Below are 17,807 nucleotides of genomic sequence, written 5' to 3' on the forward strand. Positions count from 1 at the left end.
CCCCAAAATGGAAAGATGGCCCTTCGTCAGTCATTGTAAGGATGATGGGAGGTTTGGCGAAGAGAGAAAGAAAGGTAGGGCACATCCCAGATGGACAGTTTGAAGGACCCACCTGTCTAATGTTATGGCCTGCCAACCTGGCAAGAATCTTCAGATACTGCCTCCCATCAGGTGGGTGTGCTCCATAAAGGGCATGCTAAAAGCGTGTCAGTTACAGGGGCGGTAGTAGACTGGTGGACTGTTGACCTTGAACACAGGGGTACCCTGGCCTTGGCCACATAATTGCTAGGCGCCTTGTGGGGTTTGGGTAGGCTGGCAATATTGGGAACCTCTTCTGAAGCAGTGAAAAGAGAGGTAGGAGTCTGTATTGTCCTCAAACAGGCGAGTCCTGTCAAAAAGTACGTCCATGAGGGATGGATAGACATCGTGAGAAAAACGTTGTGAACCACAGCCAAGAGTGGCAGTGAATGGCAACACTGGTGGCAAATGCCTGCCAAATGCACCAGTGGTGTCCAAGCTACAATGAACTTTGAACATTAAAACCATCCTGTATGGCCTGAGCCAGGACAAGCAGAGATCTGCAAGGACAATTGAGCCACTGGGCGTGAGATTATCAGACAGCTGACATTTACTGATCGAAGCACCAAGTGGGTGGATTAGAAGGTTCTCTTCCCGAATGCCTCCAACCATTTTAACACCCTACTGGGGAGGAGTCAGAAACATGTTGTGGTTAGGGAAACCAGATGCTTGCACCACCAACCTTTCAGGTGAAGTTGGCTGAGATAGAAAAGCAGGATCGCCTGGGGCAGGGCAGTGGCGTCATGCAATTTAGCCAAAGGCCGAGAGGCCAAAGCAAGGTTTGACCATGCCCCCAACATGGTATCCATGAAGACCTCATTAAAAGGTAAGAGGGACTCAGTAGATGATAGCCATTGCTGGAAAAGCTTTGGTTTTGACCTGTGGGTGGGAACTAGAGGCCAAACAATTCGGCCACCCTACGCATTACCATAGCATAGGAAGCACTCCCATCAGTGGCAGAATTAGGGGGTGAGTGTTTCCTACTCAGGGAAGTCTCAAGACCACTAGCCTCCTGAAAGTCAGCATACCTTGTCACATGGATGGCCAATCTCATCACCAACATCGTAGTCATTGTCTGAATCCATGCTGAGCAAGCAGGTGCGTTTTTCATTCTGGCGGCAGATCAACTGATAGAAGTAGAGCCTATACAACGGCCGGGCATGGCTTGAGTGGAGGTTGAAACGTCGCTGATTCAACAACAGAGAGGACAATTGAGGCCTCCTCGTCTTCTGATGTCAAAGGTGTGGGCATCTGTGTTGAAGTGCCAGGAATCAGCATGAACCATGGCACAGGAAGTGGACCAATTATGGGCTCAGAGGGTCCAGCTGACGCTAGGGCAAACCAGGTGGAGAACCTCATGGCTCCCTAGGGCCAACAAGTGCAACAGAGGGAGTCAGCAAGGATCGAAAGAATCAGAACATGGTCTCATGGAACTCTTCAATATGCTGCAGAGTAGGGTGGTGCCCCAGAAGCTAGGGTTGTGCTGGAACAAGTTGCAGGATCAGCTCCAAAGTCGAATCACTGACGGTGCGAGCTAGAGACGTATGTTGACACCCTTGTGCCCTCTTGGGGGAATATGAGTGGCAGGAAGGGGCCAAGTCCCACATTTTTTGTATTTCTTACTCTGCTTCCCCAAGGATTTGTATCTGACTTCTGGAACGACTTCAATGACTTCTGGACCTCTAAGTGGTCATTTCGGACTGGTCCCATCAAAGAGTCTTCTAGTGCTTGGCGATGTGATGTTTCACCCCTAAGTCTCTTATGGCCTTCTGGTTCATAAATGCACAGTCACTGCAGGTACGAGACTCATGGCTCAGCTCTAGGCACCGCAGGCAAATTTGGCATAAAAAAAGGAACTAACGTCAGTGCAAGGGAATGATGCCCGTAAAGGTACCCAACGTCATTTACAAAGCGAAACGGTATCAGTCTGGCATACAGGTGTATTGCTGAAAAGTATTCGGATCCAGTTTGATGCCTGGGGGATATTTTTAAAGGTGAGGAATTTGTAGCTAAAAGTCTATCAAATAAACTTTTTTGAGGAAATTTGGAAGGCTGGGCGAAAATATGGCTTCGGAGGCTTAAATAGCAATTCCCACATTGAAAAAAAAAGGTCCAGGTCCTTGTTATTGCTCCATGTTTGTCAGGATACCATCCGCCCTTTACACTAAAAGAGGTTTCGCCTTTTGTTCTCAGGTCTACTAGGGCGATGCTGCAACCACCGCGATTAGCCACAACTCTCCGGAGTTGTGGCAGGCTGCTACGTGACTGCTGATGGCATCCACTAGGTTTCCAACCGGCTGTCATCCTCATCCTCAATATTCACGGCGTATTACTCGACCTCCAACCTCTCACCTCTCTGTTTCGCTACCTCGAGGGTGCATGCTCCTCCCGGGTTTCCTCTGTTTAAGGCAGTCATCTCTCCAGTGGTGCTTGTACTCTGGACCTTGTCTTTGTGGCCTCTGCTCCTGTTTTCTTGCTTGCCCTCTGTTTCACTCTCCCCTTCGTGGTGTCCTCCCCTGTTTAGCTCTCTGTTGCTCCACCCCCACCCTGTTGAAAGGAGTCCATCATTATTGGTCCTTCTCCTTCCCATCTCTGCTCTGCTCGTCTGTATCCTTTCACTCAAGTCATTTTTCTCTCAGCCAGTGCTAAATCTCCACCCCTTTCATACCTGGATGTTTCTTTCTTGTTTTCAGGTGCCGTTCAGGTGCTGGCATAGCAAGACCATGGGTCTTTCCTTCTGGTAAGATCCCAATGGTACCCGCTGTCCCCACACATCTACCATCCCTTCCTTTCTAGCTAGGAAAAAACATTTTCTGGGGATACCGAGAAAGAAAATCATCATTTTCCTTTTCTTTGCCTTACCTATGAGCAATGCAAATTCGGAATAATTGTATGGCTTAAAACCATAGTAATATTCTAGGGTTGTTGACTCTGTTTTTAGACATCTGTTCTAAGGGGGCATGGTCTGTATATAAATCGAAATCTCTTCCATCTAAATACTATCACAGATTTTCACTGGCCCATTTTATAGATTAGCTTTCCTCTTCTATTGTAGCATAATATAATAGCGCTCTCTTGAGATTAGTTTGTAGCGACCTATAGAATAGGCTTTTCTCACCCCTCCTCATCCATTTGGGACAGTAGCGCTCTTAGCTCCACCCCAGAGGCACCTGTTTGCAAAGAAATGTTCTTCGAAAAGTCTGGGAACTGTAGTACTGGATCAAAGGAAAGTAGTTCTTTTAATTTTTCAAACACTTTCAGTGTTGTGGGGGATAGTTGTTTTAACTCTTTGTCAGCAGCCAAATTACTTTTTTTATTGACTTTTAGTCCTGCTCCCTGTAGTGTTTCCAGTACTGCTCATAAATGAGTTAAATAATTTTTCCAAAATAGACAGTGTATTAAGATACCGTCAATATACAAAGCCCAGCTACATATTTTCTATGCTTCTTAAGTTAATCATCATTCTTTTAAATGTGGCGGTGGCTACATGCAATCCAAAGGGTAGTAGAGTAAAGTGATATAAGCCATAATCCCTACCCCGGAGTGGCAAAGGCTGTTTTTTCTTTGTCTTTCGGGTTTAAGGGGATAGGATATGTGTCAAACGTGAATATTTTATTTATCGCTCTAAAATCTGTAAAGAAAAGTATAGAGCGATCTGGCTTTGGGATAAACAGCACATTCTGTTCATTCACAGAAGCTTCTATTACTCCCAGACAGAACATTTTCTATCTAAATTTTTATTTCTTTGTGCCTAGCTTCGGGAACTTGGAATGGTAACAGGATTATTTTCCATGCCTCCATAGTGCTGGCATGTTTATGATATGAGTAAGACCCTGAGTATGTGAAAATATCCCAGGATATTGTTTTAAACATTTTTGGAGTTCTCTTCTTTTGTCTTGGCTCAGCTTGGGGTCAATATATTGATTTGTCTTCTATGGCTTGTATCCCTTCTCCATACAAGGAAGGGATGAAACCCTCTCACTACTTGAGAAGGTTCACATGATATATTAGTGTTTCCTACCTCACTTGGTTGGTCTCCATTTTATAGGTAAGGGTGGGGGAGGGGGGTTACTTTTTGCAAGATTTTATTTATGTGTCATGGCGATAAAAGCTAGGGGAAAATTGCCTTAGTTTCGCATTTTTATTATACAATCCCTCTTCCCCGTGCTGACTTCTCTCTACATTTTTTCTCTATTGTGTCTCTAAGTCTTGTTTTTAACTGACTTACATAAGCAAATATATTTTTATATTCGTCTCTTTCCCCACGCTTCTTTGACACTATCTAACAGGGTCTGGGGTTTTCTTCTGAATAACAATTTCACAAGGGGGTAATATGGTGCTTTTCTGCTCCTTACAGCTTATGGCAAACAGACCCACAGGGAGCAACAAATCCCATTTTTGCTTTTTGAATTCTAACAGTTATTAAGGGTGAGTTTCAATCTGCCATTATATCGCTTCACAAAGCCGTCCTTTTGTAGGTGGTATGCTGCAGTTTTATACTGCTGTATACTCAGCTGTTGACATATTTGAGCCATCAATTTAAAAGTAAAAGGAGTCCCTTTATCAGTTAAGATCTCTTTTGGGAATCTGCTTGAGAGAATATTTTGATCATGCCTTTGGCTATTTGCGTAGTATTAGGCTAGTGGAGGTGAATTGCCTCGGAATATCTCGTAACATAGTCTAACATGACCAATACTCTTGGATAACCACTTTGATACAGTAAAAGGGGGACTATGATGACCATCTCTTTTATAATGGGTAAAAGGCATAAGGTGAATGTGGATGGTCGAGATCAGCTCGTCTTTTGCTATATGATGCACTCTGCAATACTTCTCAGTATGACTATATATCCTAGCCAGTAGAAGTGTTCCAGGATGACTTTCTCTGTCTATTCTCTGTCTATTCCTTACCAAAGTGACCGCCCAATAAGACTATGTGTGAAGTACATTGCGTTATCTCTAGATATTTCTGGAATCAATCAGGAGCTGGGTGGGTTGTGACTTTCCCCATTTCCTAAAAAATAGGTTATTTATTTAAAACAAATTTTAGAACTTCCTCCTCCTGTTTTCCTCCTCAGTGGCTCTAGCCCAAGCTTCTCAGAATAGGCAATCCTCTCTCTTCAGACTTTCCTATCTGACTCCCACAGGACCTTTTTTCCATGCAGGAAACACACTCAAGCCCTTCTTTTTCCGTCATTTTTGTTCTTTCTTTCTTTAGTAGTGTGTCACTTCTTATCATCCAAATTAGAAAAGGGTGCTTCTTTCTATCAGGATCCCCTCTTTTCCCAAGTGTCCTGCACTAAGGACTCCAGTCGAGGGTAATCAGTGCCAACAATTAGAGGTTCTGATAACTTGAGAACTAGGCTTACCGTAGCAGGGATTGTTGGTTCCTGTGAGAAGGTAGCCTCTTTCTAGCCTTGTTACCCCCACTTTTGGCCTGTTTGTGAGTGTATGTCAGGGTGTTTGTCACTGTTTTCACTGTCTCACTGGGATCCTGATAGCCAGGCCTCAGTGCTCATAGTGAAAACACCATGTTTTCAGTATGGTTGTTATGTGTCACTGGGATCCTGCTAGTCAGGACCCCAGTGCTCATAGGTTTGTGGCCTATATGTATGTGTCACTGGGACCCTGTCACACAGGGCCCCAGTGCTCATAGGTGTGCATGTATATGTTCCCTGTGTGGTGCCTAACTGTCTCACTGAGGCTCTGCTAACCAGAACCTCAGTGGTTATGCTCTCTCATTACTTTTAAATTGTCACTAACAGGCTAGTGACCATTTTTACGAATTTACATTGGCTTACTGGAACACCCTTATAATTCCCTAGTATATGGTACTGAGGTACCCAGGGTATTGGGGTTCCAGGAGACCCCTATGGGCTGCAGCATTTCTTTTGCCACCCATAGGGAGCTCTGACAATTCTTACACAGGCCTGCCACTGCAGCCTGAGTGAAATAACGTCCACGTTATTTCACAGCCATTTTACACTGCACTTAAGTAACTTATAAGTCACCTATATGTCTAACCTTTACCTGGTAAAGGTTAGGTGCAAAGTTACTTAGTGTGAGGGCACCCTGGCACTAGCCAAGGTGCCCCCACATTGTTCAGAGCCAATTCCCTGAACTTTGTGAGTGCGGGGACACCATTACACGCGTGCACTACATATAGGTCACTACCTATATGTAGCTTCACCATGGTAACTCCGAATATGGCCATGTAACATGTCTATGATCATGGAATTGCCCCCTCTATACCATCCTGGCATAGTTGGCACAATCCCATGATCCCAGTGGTCTGTAGCACAGACCCTGGTACTGCCAAACTGCCCTTCCTGGGGTTTCACTGCAGCTGCTGCTGCTGCCAACCCCTCAGACAGGCAGCTGCCCTCCTGGGGTCCAGCCAGGCCTGGCCCAGGATGGCAGAACAAAGAACTTCCTCTGAGAGAGGGTGTGACACCCTCTCCCTTTGGAAAATGGTGTGAAGGCAGGGGAGGAGTAGCCTCCCCCAGCCTCTGGAAATGCTTTGTTGGGCACAGATGTGCCCAATTCTGCATAAGCCAGTCTACACCGGTTCAGGGACCCCTTAGCCCCTGCTCTGGCGCGAAACTGGACAAAGGAAAGGGGAGTGACCACTCCCCTAACCTGCACCTCCCCTGGGAGGTGTCCAGAGCTCCTCCAGTGTGCTCCAGACCTCTGCCATCTTGGAAACAGAGGTGCTGCTGGCACACTGGACTGCTCTGAGTGGCCAGTGCCACCAGGTGACGTCAGAGACTCCTGCTGATAGGCTCCTTCAGGTGTTAGTAGCCTTTCCTCTCTCCTAGGTAGCCAAACCCTCTTTTCTGGCTATTTAGGGTCTCTGTCTCTGGGGAAACTTTAGATAACGAATGCATGAGCTCAGCCGAGTTCCTCTGCATCTCCCTCTTCACCTTCTGATAAGGAATCGACCGCTGACCGCGCTGGAAGCCTGCAAACCTGCAACATAGTAGCAAAGACGACTACTGCAACTCTGTAACGCTGATCCTGCCGCCTTCTCGACTGTTTTCCTGTTTGTGCATGCTGTGGGGGTAGTCTGCCTCCTCTCTGCACCAGAAGCTCTGAAGAAATCTCCCGTGGGTCGACGGAATCGTCCCCCTGCAACCGCAGGCACCAAAAAGCTGCATTACCGGTCCCTTGGGTCTCCTCTCAGCACGACGAGCGAGGTCCCTCGAATCCAGCGACACCGTCCAAGTGACTCCCACAGTCCAGTGACTCTTCAGCCCAAGTTTGGTGGAGGTAAGTCCTTGCCTCACCTCGCTGGGCTGCATTGCTGGGAACCGCGACTTTGCAAGCTACTCCGGCCCCTGTGCACTTCCGGCGGAAATCCTTCGTGCACAGCCAAGCCTGGGTCCACGGCACTCTAACCTGCATTGCACGACTTTCTAAGTTGGTCTCCGGCGACGTGGGACTCCTTTGTGCAACTTCGGCGAGCACCGTTTCACGCATCCTCGTAGTGCCTGTTTCTGGCACTTCTCCGGGTGCTACCTGCTTCAGTGAGGGCTCTTTGTCTTGCTCGACGTCCCCTCTCTCTGCAGGTCCAATTTGCGACCTCCTGGTCCCTCCTGGGCCCCAGCAGCGTCCAAAAACGCCAAACGCACGATTTGCGTGTAGCAAGGCTTGTTGGCGTCCATCCGGCGGGAAAACACTTCTGCACGACTCTCCAAGGCGTGGGGGATCCATCCTCCAAAGGGGAAGTCTCTAGCCCTTGTCGTTCCTGCAGTATTCACAGTTCTTCAGCCTAGTAAGAGCTTCTTTGCACCAACCGCTGGCATTTCTTGGGCATCTGCCCATCTCCGAGCTGCTTGTGACTTTTGGACTTGGTCCCCTTGTTCCACAGGTACCCTCAGTCAGGAATCCATCGTTGTTGCATTGCTGATTTGTGTTTTCCTTGCATTCTCCCTCTAACACGACTATTTTGTCCTTAGGGGAACTTTAGTGCACTTTGCACTCACTTTTCAGGGTCTTGGGGAGGGTTATTTTTCTAACTCTCACTATTTTCTAATAGTCCCAGCGACCCTCTACAAGGTCACATAGGTTTGGGGTCCATTCGTGGTTCGCATTCCACTTCTGGAGTATATGGTTTGTGTTGCCCCTATCCCTATGTTTCCCCATTGCATCCTATTGTAACTATACATTGTTTTCACTGTTTTCTAAGACTATACTGCATATTTTTGCTATTGTGTATATATATCTTGTGTATATTTCCTATCCTCTCACTGAGGGTACACTCTAAGATACTTTGGCATATTGTCATAAAAATAAAGTACCTTTATTTTTAGTATAACTGTGTATTGTGTTTTCTTATGATATTGTGCATATGACACTAAGTGGTACTGTAGTAGCTTCACACGTCTCCTAGTTCAGCCTGAGCTGCTCTGCTAAGCTACCATTATCTATCAGCCTAAGCTGCTAGACACCCTATACACTAATAAGGGATAACTGGGCCTGGTGCAAGGTGCAAGTACCCCTTGGTACTCACTACAAGCCAGTCCAGCCTCCTACATTGGTTGTGCAGCGGTGGGATAAGTGCTTGAGACTACTTACCACTCTTGTCATTGTACTTTTCATAAGAGAAAAATATACAAAACAAGGTCAGTGTATATACACATAGCCAAAAAAATTTGCATTTCCTCTTTTCACTCTTTTCTAAGTGCTGAAAAGTACTTCTAAACTTTCAAAAAAATTCTTAAAAGTTTAACAAGTTTTTTTCTGTCTTTCCAAAAAGTTCTGAAAACTTTTTTCTCTTTTTCTATCACTTCAACTCTCTCTAAAAAAAATGTCTGGCACAGGAAAAAATGTTGAACTGTCCAAACTTGCATATGATCACCTTAGCTGGAAAGGAGCAAGGAGTCTCTGCATAGAGAGAGGTTTGAGTGTAGGGAAGAATCCTTCTTTAGAACTGTTAATTAATATGCTTAGAGTACAGGATAAGGCCATAAGTGCCCAATCTGTAGAAAAAGTAGCTAATGGTTCTCAATCTGATCCAGGGACTCCCCCAGGAAAAGGTTCAGGAAAGAAACTTCTCAGCCTGCCCATTACTAGACAGTCTAGCATAGTTGGTACAGAGGTTGAATCACATCATACTGATGATGTGCTCTCACATTATGCTGGTAGCCAAGCTGTTAGGGTGCCCTCTGTAAGGGACAGGTCTCCTTCTGTTCATTCCCATCATACCTCTGTATCTAGAAATGTCCCTCCCACCCACCCTGATGACAGATTGTTAGAAAGGGAGCTCAATAGATTGAGAGTGGAACAAACCAGACTGAAGCTCAAGAAGCAACAGCTGGATTTGGATAGACAGTCTTTAGAAATAGAGAGGGAAAGACAGAAGTTGGGTTTAGATACCCATGGTGGCAGCAGCAGTATTCCCCATAGTCATCCTGCAAAAGAGCATGATTCCAGGAATCTGCACAAGATAGTTCCCCCTTATAAGGAGGGGGATGACATTAACAAGTGGTTTGCTGCACTTGAGAGGGCCTGTGCTGTACAGGATGTCCCTCAAAAGCAGTGGGCTGCTATCCTATGGCTATCATTTAGTGGAAAAGGTAGGGATAGGCTCCTTACAGTGAAAGAAAATGATGCCAATAATTTCCAAGTTCTTAAGAATGCACTCCTGGATGGTTATGGCTTAACCACTGAACAGTACAGGATAAAGTTCAGAGAGACCAAAAAGGAGTCTTCACAAGACTGGGTTGATTTCATTGACCAGGCAGTGAAGGCCTTGGAGGGGTGGTTACATGGCAGTAAAGTTACTGATTATGACAGCCTGTATAACTTAATCCTGAGAGAGCATATTCTTAATAATTGTGTGTCTGATTTGTTGCACCAGTACTTGGTGGACTCTGATCTGACCTCTCCCCAAGAATTGGGAAAGAAGGCAGACAAATGGGTCAGAACAAGGGTGAACAGAAAAGTTCATACAGGGGGTGACAAAGATGGCAATAAGAAGAAAGATGGTGAAAAATCTCAAGAGAAGCATGGGGATAAGGGTAAAACCAAAGATCCCACTTCAAATCTTAAACACTCTTCAGAGGGTGGGGATAAAACAAATTCTTCCTCTTCTTCCCAAGCTGCACACATTAAAAAGCCTTGGTGCTTTGTGTGTAAAAACAGAGGCCATAGGCCAGGGGATAAGTCCTGTCCAGGTAAACCCCCTGAGCCTACCACCACTAATACATGAAGCTCTAGTGCCCCTAGCAGTAGTGGTACTAGGGGTGGGACTGCTGGCAACAGTCAAGCAAAGGGTGTAGTTGGGTTCACTTATGGGTCCATAGTGGAAACTGATGTAATCAGTCCCAAGACAGTTTCTGTCACACCTAGTGGCATTGGCCTTGCCACACTGGCTGCTTGTCCCCTTACAATGGATAAGTACAGGCAGACAGTTTCAATAAATGGTGTTGAGGCCTTGGCCTACAGGGACACAGGTGCCAGTTTCACTTTGGTGACTGAAAACCTAGTGCCTCCTGAACAACACATCATTGGACAACAGTATAAGATTATTGATGTCCATAACTCCACTAAGTTTCTTCCCTTAGCTATAATTCAGTTTAGTTGGGGTGGAGTTACTGGCCCTAAGCAGGTGGTGGTATCACCTAGCTTACCTGTAGACTGTCTCTTAGGTAATGACCTAGAGGCCTCAGGTTGGGCTGATGTAGAGTTTTATGCCCATGCAGCCATGCTGGGCATCCCTGAGGAATTGTTCCCTCTCATTTCAAGTGAAATGAAAAAGCAAAGGAGAGAAGGCCTGAAAACTCAGGATCCCTCTCCATCAACAGGTAAAAAGGGTATCACAGTATCCCCTAACCACCCTACCATTCAGGATACTATTCCTGTGGTGGGAGAAACCTCTCCTGGGGTGGCACCTGTTCCAAGGGAATCATCAGCTGGCAAAGCTGGACTCCCTGAGGTGGAAGTACCTCTCTGTGGGATAACTAACATTGGTGAGAAAAAGAGCACCATTTTAGTTAACATGGAGCATCCCTCCAACCCTCCCAGAGAAACTTTAGTGCAGAAACTCTGCACTGCCTCACAACACTTAGGACAGCATCCCTGCCCTAGTGTGGAGCTGATAGGACAGCATCCCTGCCCTGCTCCAACCCAAGAGAAACAGCATCCCTGTTCTCTCTTCCAGCCATATGGACAAAGTTTTTGCCCAGCTATGGCTTTTCTGAGACAGCATCCCTGTCTGGCATTTCCATCACTACAAATAGGTTCAGTGGACAATTCCCACTGCTCTAAACTAAAACTTACTGATAGAAACTCTGAAAATACATCTTCACATTGTTGCTTAGCTAAAAAACTTCAAACAGGGTGGTTTACATCCCCACAGGGAAGTAACCATATAGTGGATGATAAAGGGAGTAACCAGTCTATTGCAGAGCTACTCTCTACTTATCACCACTTAGACAATAAAGTCTCAACTGGCCAAGGTTAGCCTTATTGTCCTTCGTTTGGGGGGGGGTTGTGTGAGAAGGTAGCCTCTTTCTAGCCTTGTTACCCCCACTTTTGGCCTGTTTGTGAGTGTATGTCAGGGTGTTTGTCACTGTTTTCACTGTCTCACTGGGATCCTGATAGCCAGGCCTCAGTGCTCATAGTGAAAACACCATGTTTTCAGTATGGTTGTTATGTGTCACTGGGATCCTGCTAGTCAGGACCCCAGTGCTCATAGGTTTGTGGCCTATATGTATGTGTCACTGGGACCCTGTCACACAGGGCCCCAGTGCTCATAGGTGTGCATGTATATGTTCCCTGTGTGGTGCCTAACTGTCTCACTGAGGCTCTGCTAACCAGAACCTCAGTGGTTATGCTCTCTCATTACTTTTAAATTGTCACTAACAGGCTAGTGACCATTTTTACGAATTTACATTGGCTTACTGGAACACCCTTATAATTCCCTAGTATATGGTACTGAGGTACTCAGGGTATTGGGGTTCCAGGAGACCCCTATGGGCTGCAGCATTTCTTTTGCCACCCATAGGGAGCTCTGACAATTCTTACACAGGCCTGCCACTGCAGCCTGAGTGAAATAACGTCCACATTATTTCACAGCCATTTTACACTGCACTTAAGTAACTTATAAGTCACCTATATGTCTACCCTTTACCTGGTAAAGGTTAGGTGCAAAGTTACTTAGTGTGAGGGCACCCTGGCACTAGCCAAGGTGCCCCCACATTGTTCAGAGCCAATTCCCTGAACTTTGTGAGTGCGGGGACACCATTACACGCGTGCACTACATATAGGTCACTACCTATATGTAGCTTCACCATGGTAACTCCGAATATGGCCATGTAACATGTCTATGATCATGGAATTGCCCCCTCTATACCATCCTGGCATAGTTGGCACAATCCCATGATCCCAGTGGTCTGTAGCACAGACCCTGGTACTGCCAAACTGCCCTTCCTGGGGTTTCACTGCAGCTGCTGCTGCTGCCAACCCCTCAGACAGGCAGCTGCCCTCCTGGGGTCCAGCCAGGTCTGGCCCAGGATGGCAGAACAAAGAACTTCCTCTGAGAGAGGGTGTGACACCCTCTCCCTTTGGAAAATGGTGTGAAGGCAGGGGAGGAGTAGCCTCCCCCAGCCTCTGGAAATGCTTTGTTGGGCACAGATGTGCCCAATTCTGCATAAGCCAGTCTACACCGGTTCAGGGACCCCTTAGCCCCTGCTCTGGCGCGAAACTGGACAAAGGAAAGGGGAGTGACCACTCCCCTGACCTGCACCTCCCCTGGGAGGTGTCCAGAGCTCCTCCAGTGTGCTCCAGACCTCTGCCATCTTGGAAACAGAGGTGCTGCTGGCACACTGGACTGCTCTGAGTGGCCAGTGCCACCAGGTGACGTCAGAGACTCCTGCTGATAGGCTCCTTCAGGTGTTAATAGTCTTTCCTCTCTCCTAGGTAGCCAAACCCTCTTTTCTGGCTATTTAGGGTCTCTGTCTCTGGGGAAACTTTAGATAACGAATGCATGAGCTCAGCCGAGTTCCTCTGCATCTCCCTCTTCACCTTCTGATAAGGAATCGACCGCTGACCGCGCTGGAAGCCTGCAAACCTGCAACATAGTAGCAAAGACGACTACTGCAACTCTGTAACGCTGATCCTGCCGCCTTCTCGACTGTTTTCCTGTTTGTGCATGCTGTGGGGGTAGTCTGCCTCCTCTCTGCACCAGAAGCTCCGAAGAAATCTCCCGTGGGTCGACGGAATCATCCCCCTGCAACCGCAGGCACCAAAAAGCTGCATTACCGGTCTCCTCTCAGCTCTCAGCACGACGAGCGAGGTCCCTCGAATCCAGCGACACCGTCCAAGTGACTCCCACAGTCCAGTGACTCTTCAGCCCAAGTTTGGTGGAGGTAAGTCCTTGCCTCACCTCGCTGGGCTGCATTGCTGGGAACTGCGACTTTGCAAGCTACTCCGGCCCCTGTGCACTTCCGGCGGAAATCCTTCGTGCACAGCCAAGCCTGGGTCCACGGCACTCTAACCTGCATTGCACGACTTTCTAAGTTGGTCTCCGGCGACGTGGGACTCCTTTGTGCAACTTTGGCGAGCACCGTTTCACGCATCCTCGTAGTGCCTGTTTCTGGCACTTCTCCGGGTGCTACCTGCTTCAGTGAGGGCTCTTTGTCTTGCTCGACGTCCCCTCTCTCTGCAGGTCCAATTTGCGACCTCCTGGTCCCTCCTGGGCCCCAGCAGCGTCCAAAAACGCCAAACGCACGATTTGCGTGTAGCAAGGCTTGTTGGCGTCCATCCGGCGGGAAAACACTTCTGCACGACTCTCCAAGGCGTTGGGGATCCATCCTCCAAAGGGGAAGTCTCTAGCCCTTGTCGTTCCTGCAGTATTCACAGTTCTTCAGCCTAGTAAGAGCTTCTTTGCACCAACCGCTGGCATTTCTTGGGCATCTGCCCATCTCCGAGCTGCTTGTGACTTTTGGACTTGGTCCCCTTGTTCCACAGGTACCCTCAGTCAGGAATCCATCGTTGTTGCATTGCTGATTTGTGTTTTCCTTGCATTCTCCCTCTAACACGACTATTTTGTCCTTAGGGGAACTTTAGTGCACTTTGCACTCACTTTTCAGGGTCTTGGGGAGGGTTATTTTTCTAACTCTCACTATTTTCTAATAGTCCCAGCGACCCTCTACAAGGTCACATACGTTTGGGGTCCATTCGTGGTTCGCATTCCACTTCTGGAGTATATGGTTTGTGTTGCCCCTATCCCTATGTTTCCCCATTGCATCCTATTGTAACTATACATTGTTTGCACTGTTTTCTAAGACTATACTGCATATTTTTGCTATTGTGTATATATATCTTGTGTATATTTCCGATCCTCTCACTGAGGGTACACTCTAAGATACTTTGGCATATTGTCATAAAAATAAAGTACCTTTATTTTTAGTATAACTGTGTATTGTGTTTTCTTATGATATTGTGCATATGACACTAAGTGGTACTGTAGTAGCTTCACACGTCTCCTAGTTCAGCCTGAGCTGCTCTGCTAAGCTACCATTATCTATCAGCCTAAGCTGCTAGACACCCTATACACTAATAAGGGATAACTGGGCCTGGTGCAAGGTGCAAGTACCCCTTGGTACTCACTACAAGCCAGTCCAGCCTCCTACAGTTCCCCATCCTTTTTCATGTCTACCTGAACTATGAAGTAATTTCTTTGTCTCCCTGAACACACTGTATAGTCATGGTTCCCCGTGGATTTGGGGTGTCCGCTTTCAAGATATGAGGACTCATAAAAGTCTGTCTGCAACCAGTGTCCAAGAGGGCATTTATGGGAGTACATCTGACCCTGAAGGAACAGTGGTAGGGACTTTTATTAAAGAAAAAGTCTGGATCTTCCCCTTCTGCATACTTTTGAAGGACTACAAAGGGTAAGGCTGTGTGTCCCCATTGCTGCCCTAGCACATTAGCCAGTTTTTAAATTGCCATCTCCTGAATATGGGCCACCTTATCTGCTCAGCTTCGGTTTTAGACCTTAAACTAAACAAGACCAAAATTATAAAGGGAACTCCTACACTGGAAAGAAAAGTCCAGAATACCATCCGTCCTTTAAACTAAAAAAGGTTTCTTCTTTTGTTCTCAGGTATACTGGGACAATGCAGTCAGCACCCCGGTTAGCCACAGCTCTCCTAAGTTATGGCAAGCTGCTCCATGACTGCTGGTAGTATCCACCAGCCTTCAAACCATCTGTCCTCCTCCTCCTCAACATATCTCAGCATCATTATTGACCTCTGCCCTCACTGCTTCTCTGGCACCTTGGGGGACCAGGCTCCTCCCGGGTTTCCTCTGTCAAAGAAAGTCATCTATTCGGTGGTGCTTGTCCTCTGGTCCTTGTCTTCTTTGCCTCAGCTCCTGTCTCCTCACTTGCCCTCTGTTGCACTCTCCTCTTCTCAGTGCACTCCTCCGTTTTTCTCTGTTTTGCTCCATCCCCTCCCTGCTGACAAGAGTTCATCATTAATGTTCCTTCTCCTTCTGATCGCCACCCATTTCCCCCTGCTCATCTGTGTCCTTTCTCTCGGCCACTACCAAATCTCCACCTCTTTTCTAACTGGATATTTCTTTCTTGTTCTTAGGCGGTGTTGTGGGACCTTGACTGTTTTCTTCAGGTAAGTTCCCAGCAATAACTGCTTCACAGGAAGGACTTAACTTTCATTGCATATCACTTCAATTTCTCACTGAAATACGTCTTCAGTTTCAATGTGGTTAACGAAATCTCATTCTTCCCATGCACCTTTGTAACAATTTCTTTATGGGCACGTTGTATCTGGAGGGAAACGCGAAAATAGGATAACAAAAATATTTGAGAATTTTGCTTAGTAAACTATGTTGTGTCCTGTGAGCATGGGAACGGGAAGGGCTATGAAAAATCACTAGACACACGTTTTCCAGTTTCTCTGTCCCAGGTGCCATCAGCCTAAAATATTTACAAATGCTCACAACCAAAAGACAAATCAAATCAGGCCAAGGAATGGTAACAATATAGACAAAAAAAGGTATACTAACACTGGGTGGGGAAACACTGGAAAGAGACCATATTCTAGCATCGGGCTAGGGTTGGGTAGGTGAAGAAGTATGGGTGTAAGTAAGTACTTACCTTGAATTCACTTGGGACTTGCAGCTTTGGGGATGGGACTCCGATTAAGTAGTCCACAATTACCATGGTGAGGATGGTCAGGAAAACTGCAAAATCACTCACCATGGAGCGTACCTTGGAGAAAAACAGAAGGTAATGAACATAAACCTTTTACATCCAGAGAGATACAACTTGTTTTTGCACAAAACTGAACATGACTAATCTGCAATGTTCAGAACTTTAAATGTACTGCATCACTCTGCACAGGCCACCCGAAGGTCATACGATATACAGGAAATCCATTTACAACACTGATCAGATTTTGTATAGTCGTTATGCACTGAGAGCACTCGTGTATTATGGGCACCATTTCAGAAGCTTTGTACTACCTGTAGAAGTTTTTTGTTGTGGAGGAAGTTCACATCTCCAAGAAAGCCTTTGGTGATCACTCCTTTTGAGAAAGGCTACAAAGGCTTGTTGGTTTTTGACCTAACGACTTCTTTCAAGGTCATCTTTGATTTTATTTTTGTAGCAAATTCAGTGTCATAGTCCAAGAGGTTGCGTCAGTGGCAAACATAGCAAAAACAATGACGTTACATTAATAGACGTGAGACCTTATAATTGCTAACAGAGCCTCAAAGCATGCCAAGAGCGAGACTGCCTTCTATAGTGAAAGAAAAGGAGTGGAGCCTTGCATTGTTAGCTCTGGGTTACTTTTGTGGTGTAGGATTTTTAAAAAAGGCCAAAATATTTACAGTGATCTGGCAAAGCTGAGACTTGTACAAATTAGCACTGTATTTTGTTGCTAGCTTTAGGTTTGCCCAGTAGTCATATCAACGCGGAGTGCTAGACGCAGGAAGGGTTCACCGCCCCATAATCTCAAACTTTTTCCACACTAATACTCATCTATCTGATTCCTAAGTCACCTTGCAAAATAAAACCACCAATCCTGAAGGGATTTGAACCACAGTGAAATCAAAACTTTAGCCACAAGGGGGTAACATATCTACCAGCCCCTGAAGTAAAGGACTGGGCGCAACCCCTTCAGTAAGGTGTATCTGAGGGCCTCAGATAATTAAACGCAGGCTGGAATTGCACTATTTTAACAAGACAGACCTTGAAATGGTGACATATCATAAGTGATATAAAACACCTGCACTAGACGTAGGACAAATTGCTATGAAAAAAAAACAGAAGCAGTTAAATGACACTGCTATAAAAAAGACACCAGAAGCAAGCTAATCTCTACCGCTATAACAAAACACCGGAAGCAGGCCAGACACTACTGCTATAACAAAAAAATACCAGACACTTTACGCAGGCTATGACCCCATTGCTATACAAACGACACTGGTATGAAGGCAGAACCTTACTACAAAAAAGAGACATATAGTATGTAAAACCGCACTGCTATAAAAGACCGGACAATATAACCAGTTCAAAGCACACTGCTATAAAACAGACAACAGAAACAAGCTACAACTATACTTATTTAAAAATAATCTAAAAGCAGCTCAGATTTATTGCTATAAAAACAAGTACTGGCAAAGCAAATACTTTGCCACTTGCAATAGGCCTACTGCTATAAAATCAAGTACTGGCAAAGCAAATACTTTGCTGGTGGCTGC

The 17,807-nt window shown here is 46.1% G+C and overlaps 1 protein-coding gene across 1 annotated transcript in view; it reads right to left on the reverse strand.

The window, feature by feature from the left end:
• The window catches only part of SLC4A8 (solute carrier family 4 member 8), a 626,941-nt gene that overhangs the window by 183,189 nt on the left and 425,945 nt on the right, over positions 1-17,807 (reverse strand). The window contains exon 17 of the mRNA XM_069230889.1: positions 16,201-16,314. Within this exon, the coding sequence (XP_069086990.1) occupies positions 16,201-16,314 (114 nt within the window). The remainder of the gene's footprint in view (positions 1-16,200; positions 16,315-17,807) is intronic.

Source organism: Pleurodeles waltl, chromosome 4_2 (genome assembly GCF_031143425.1).
Source record: "Pleurodeles waltl isolate 20211129_DDA chromosome 4_2, aPleWal1.hap1.20221129, whole genome shotgun sequence".
Taxonomy (NCBI): domain Eukaryota; kingdom Metazoa; phylum Chordata; class Amphibia; order Caudata; family Salamandridae; genus Pleurodeles; species Pleurodeles waltl.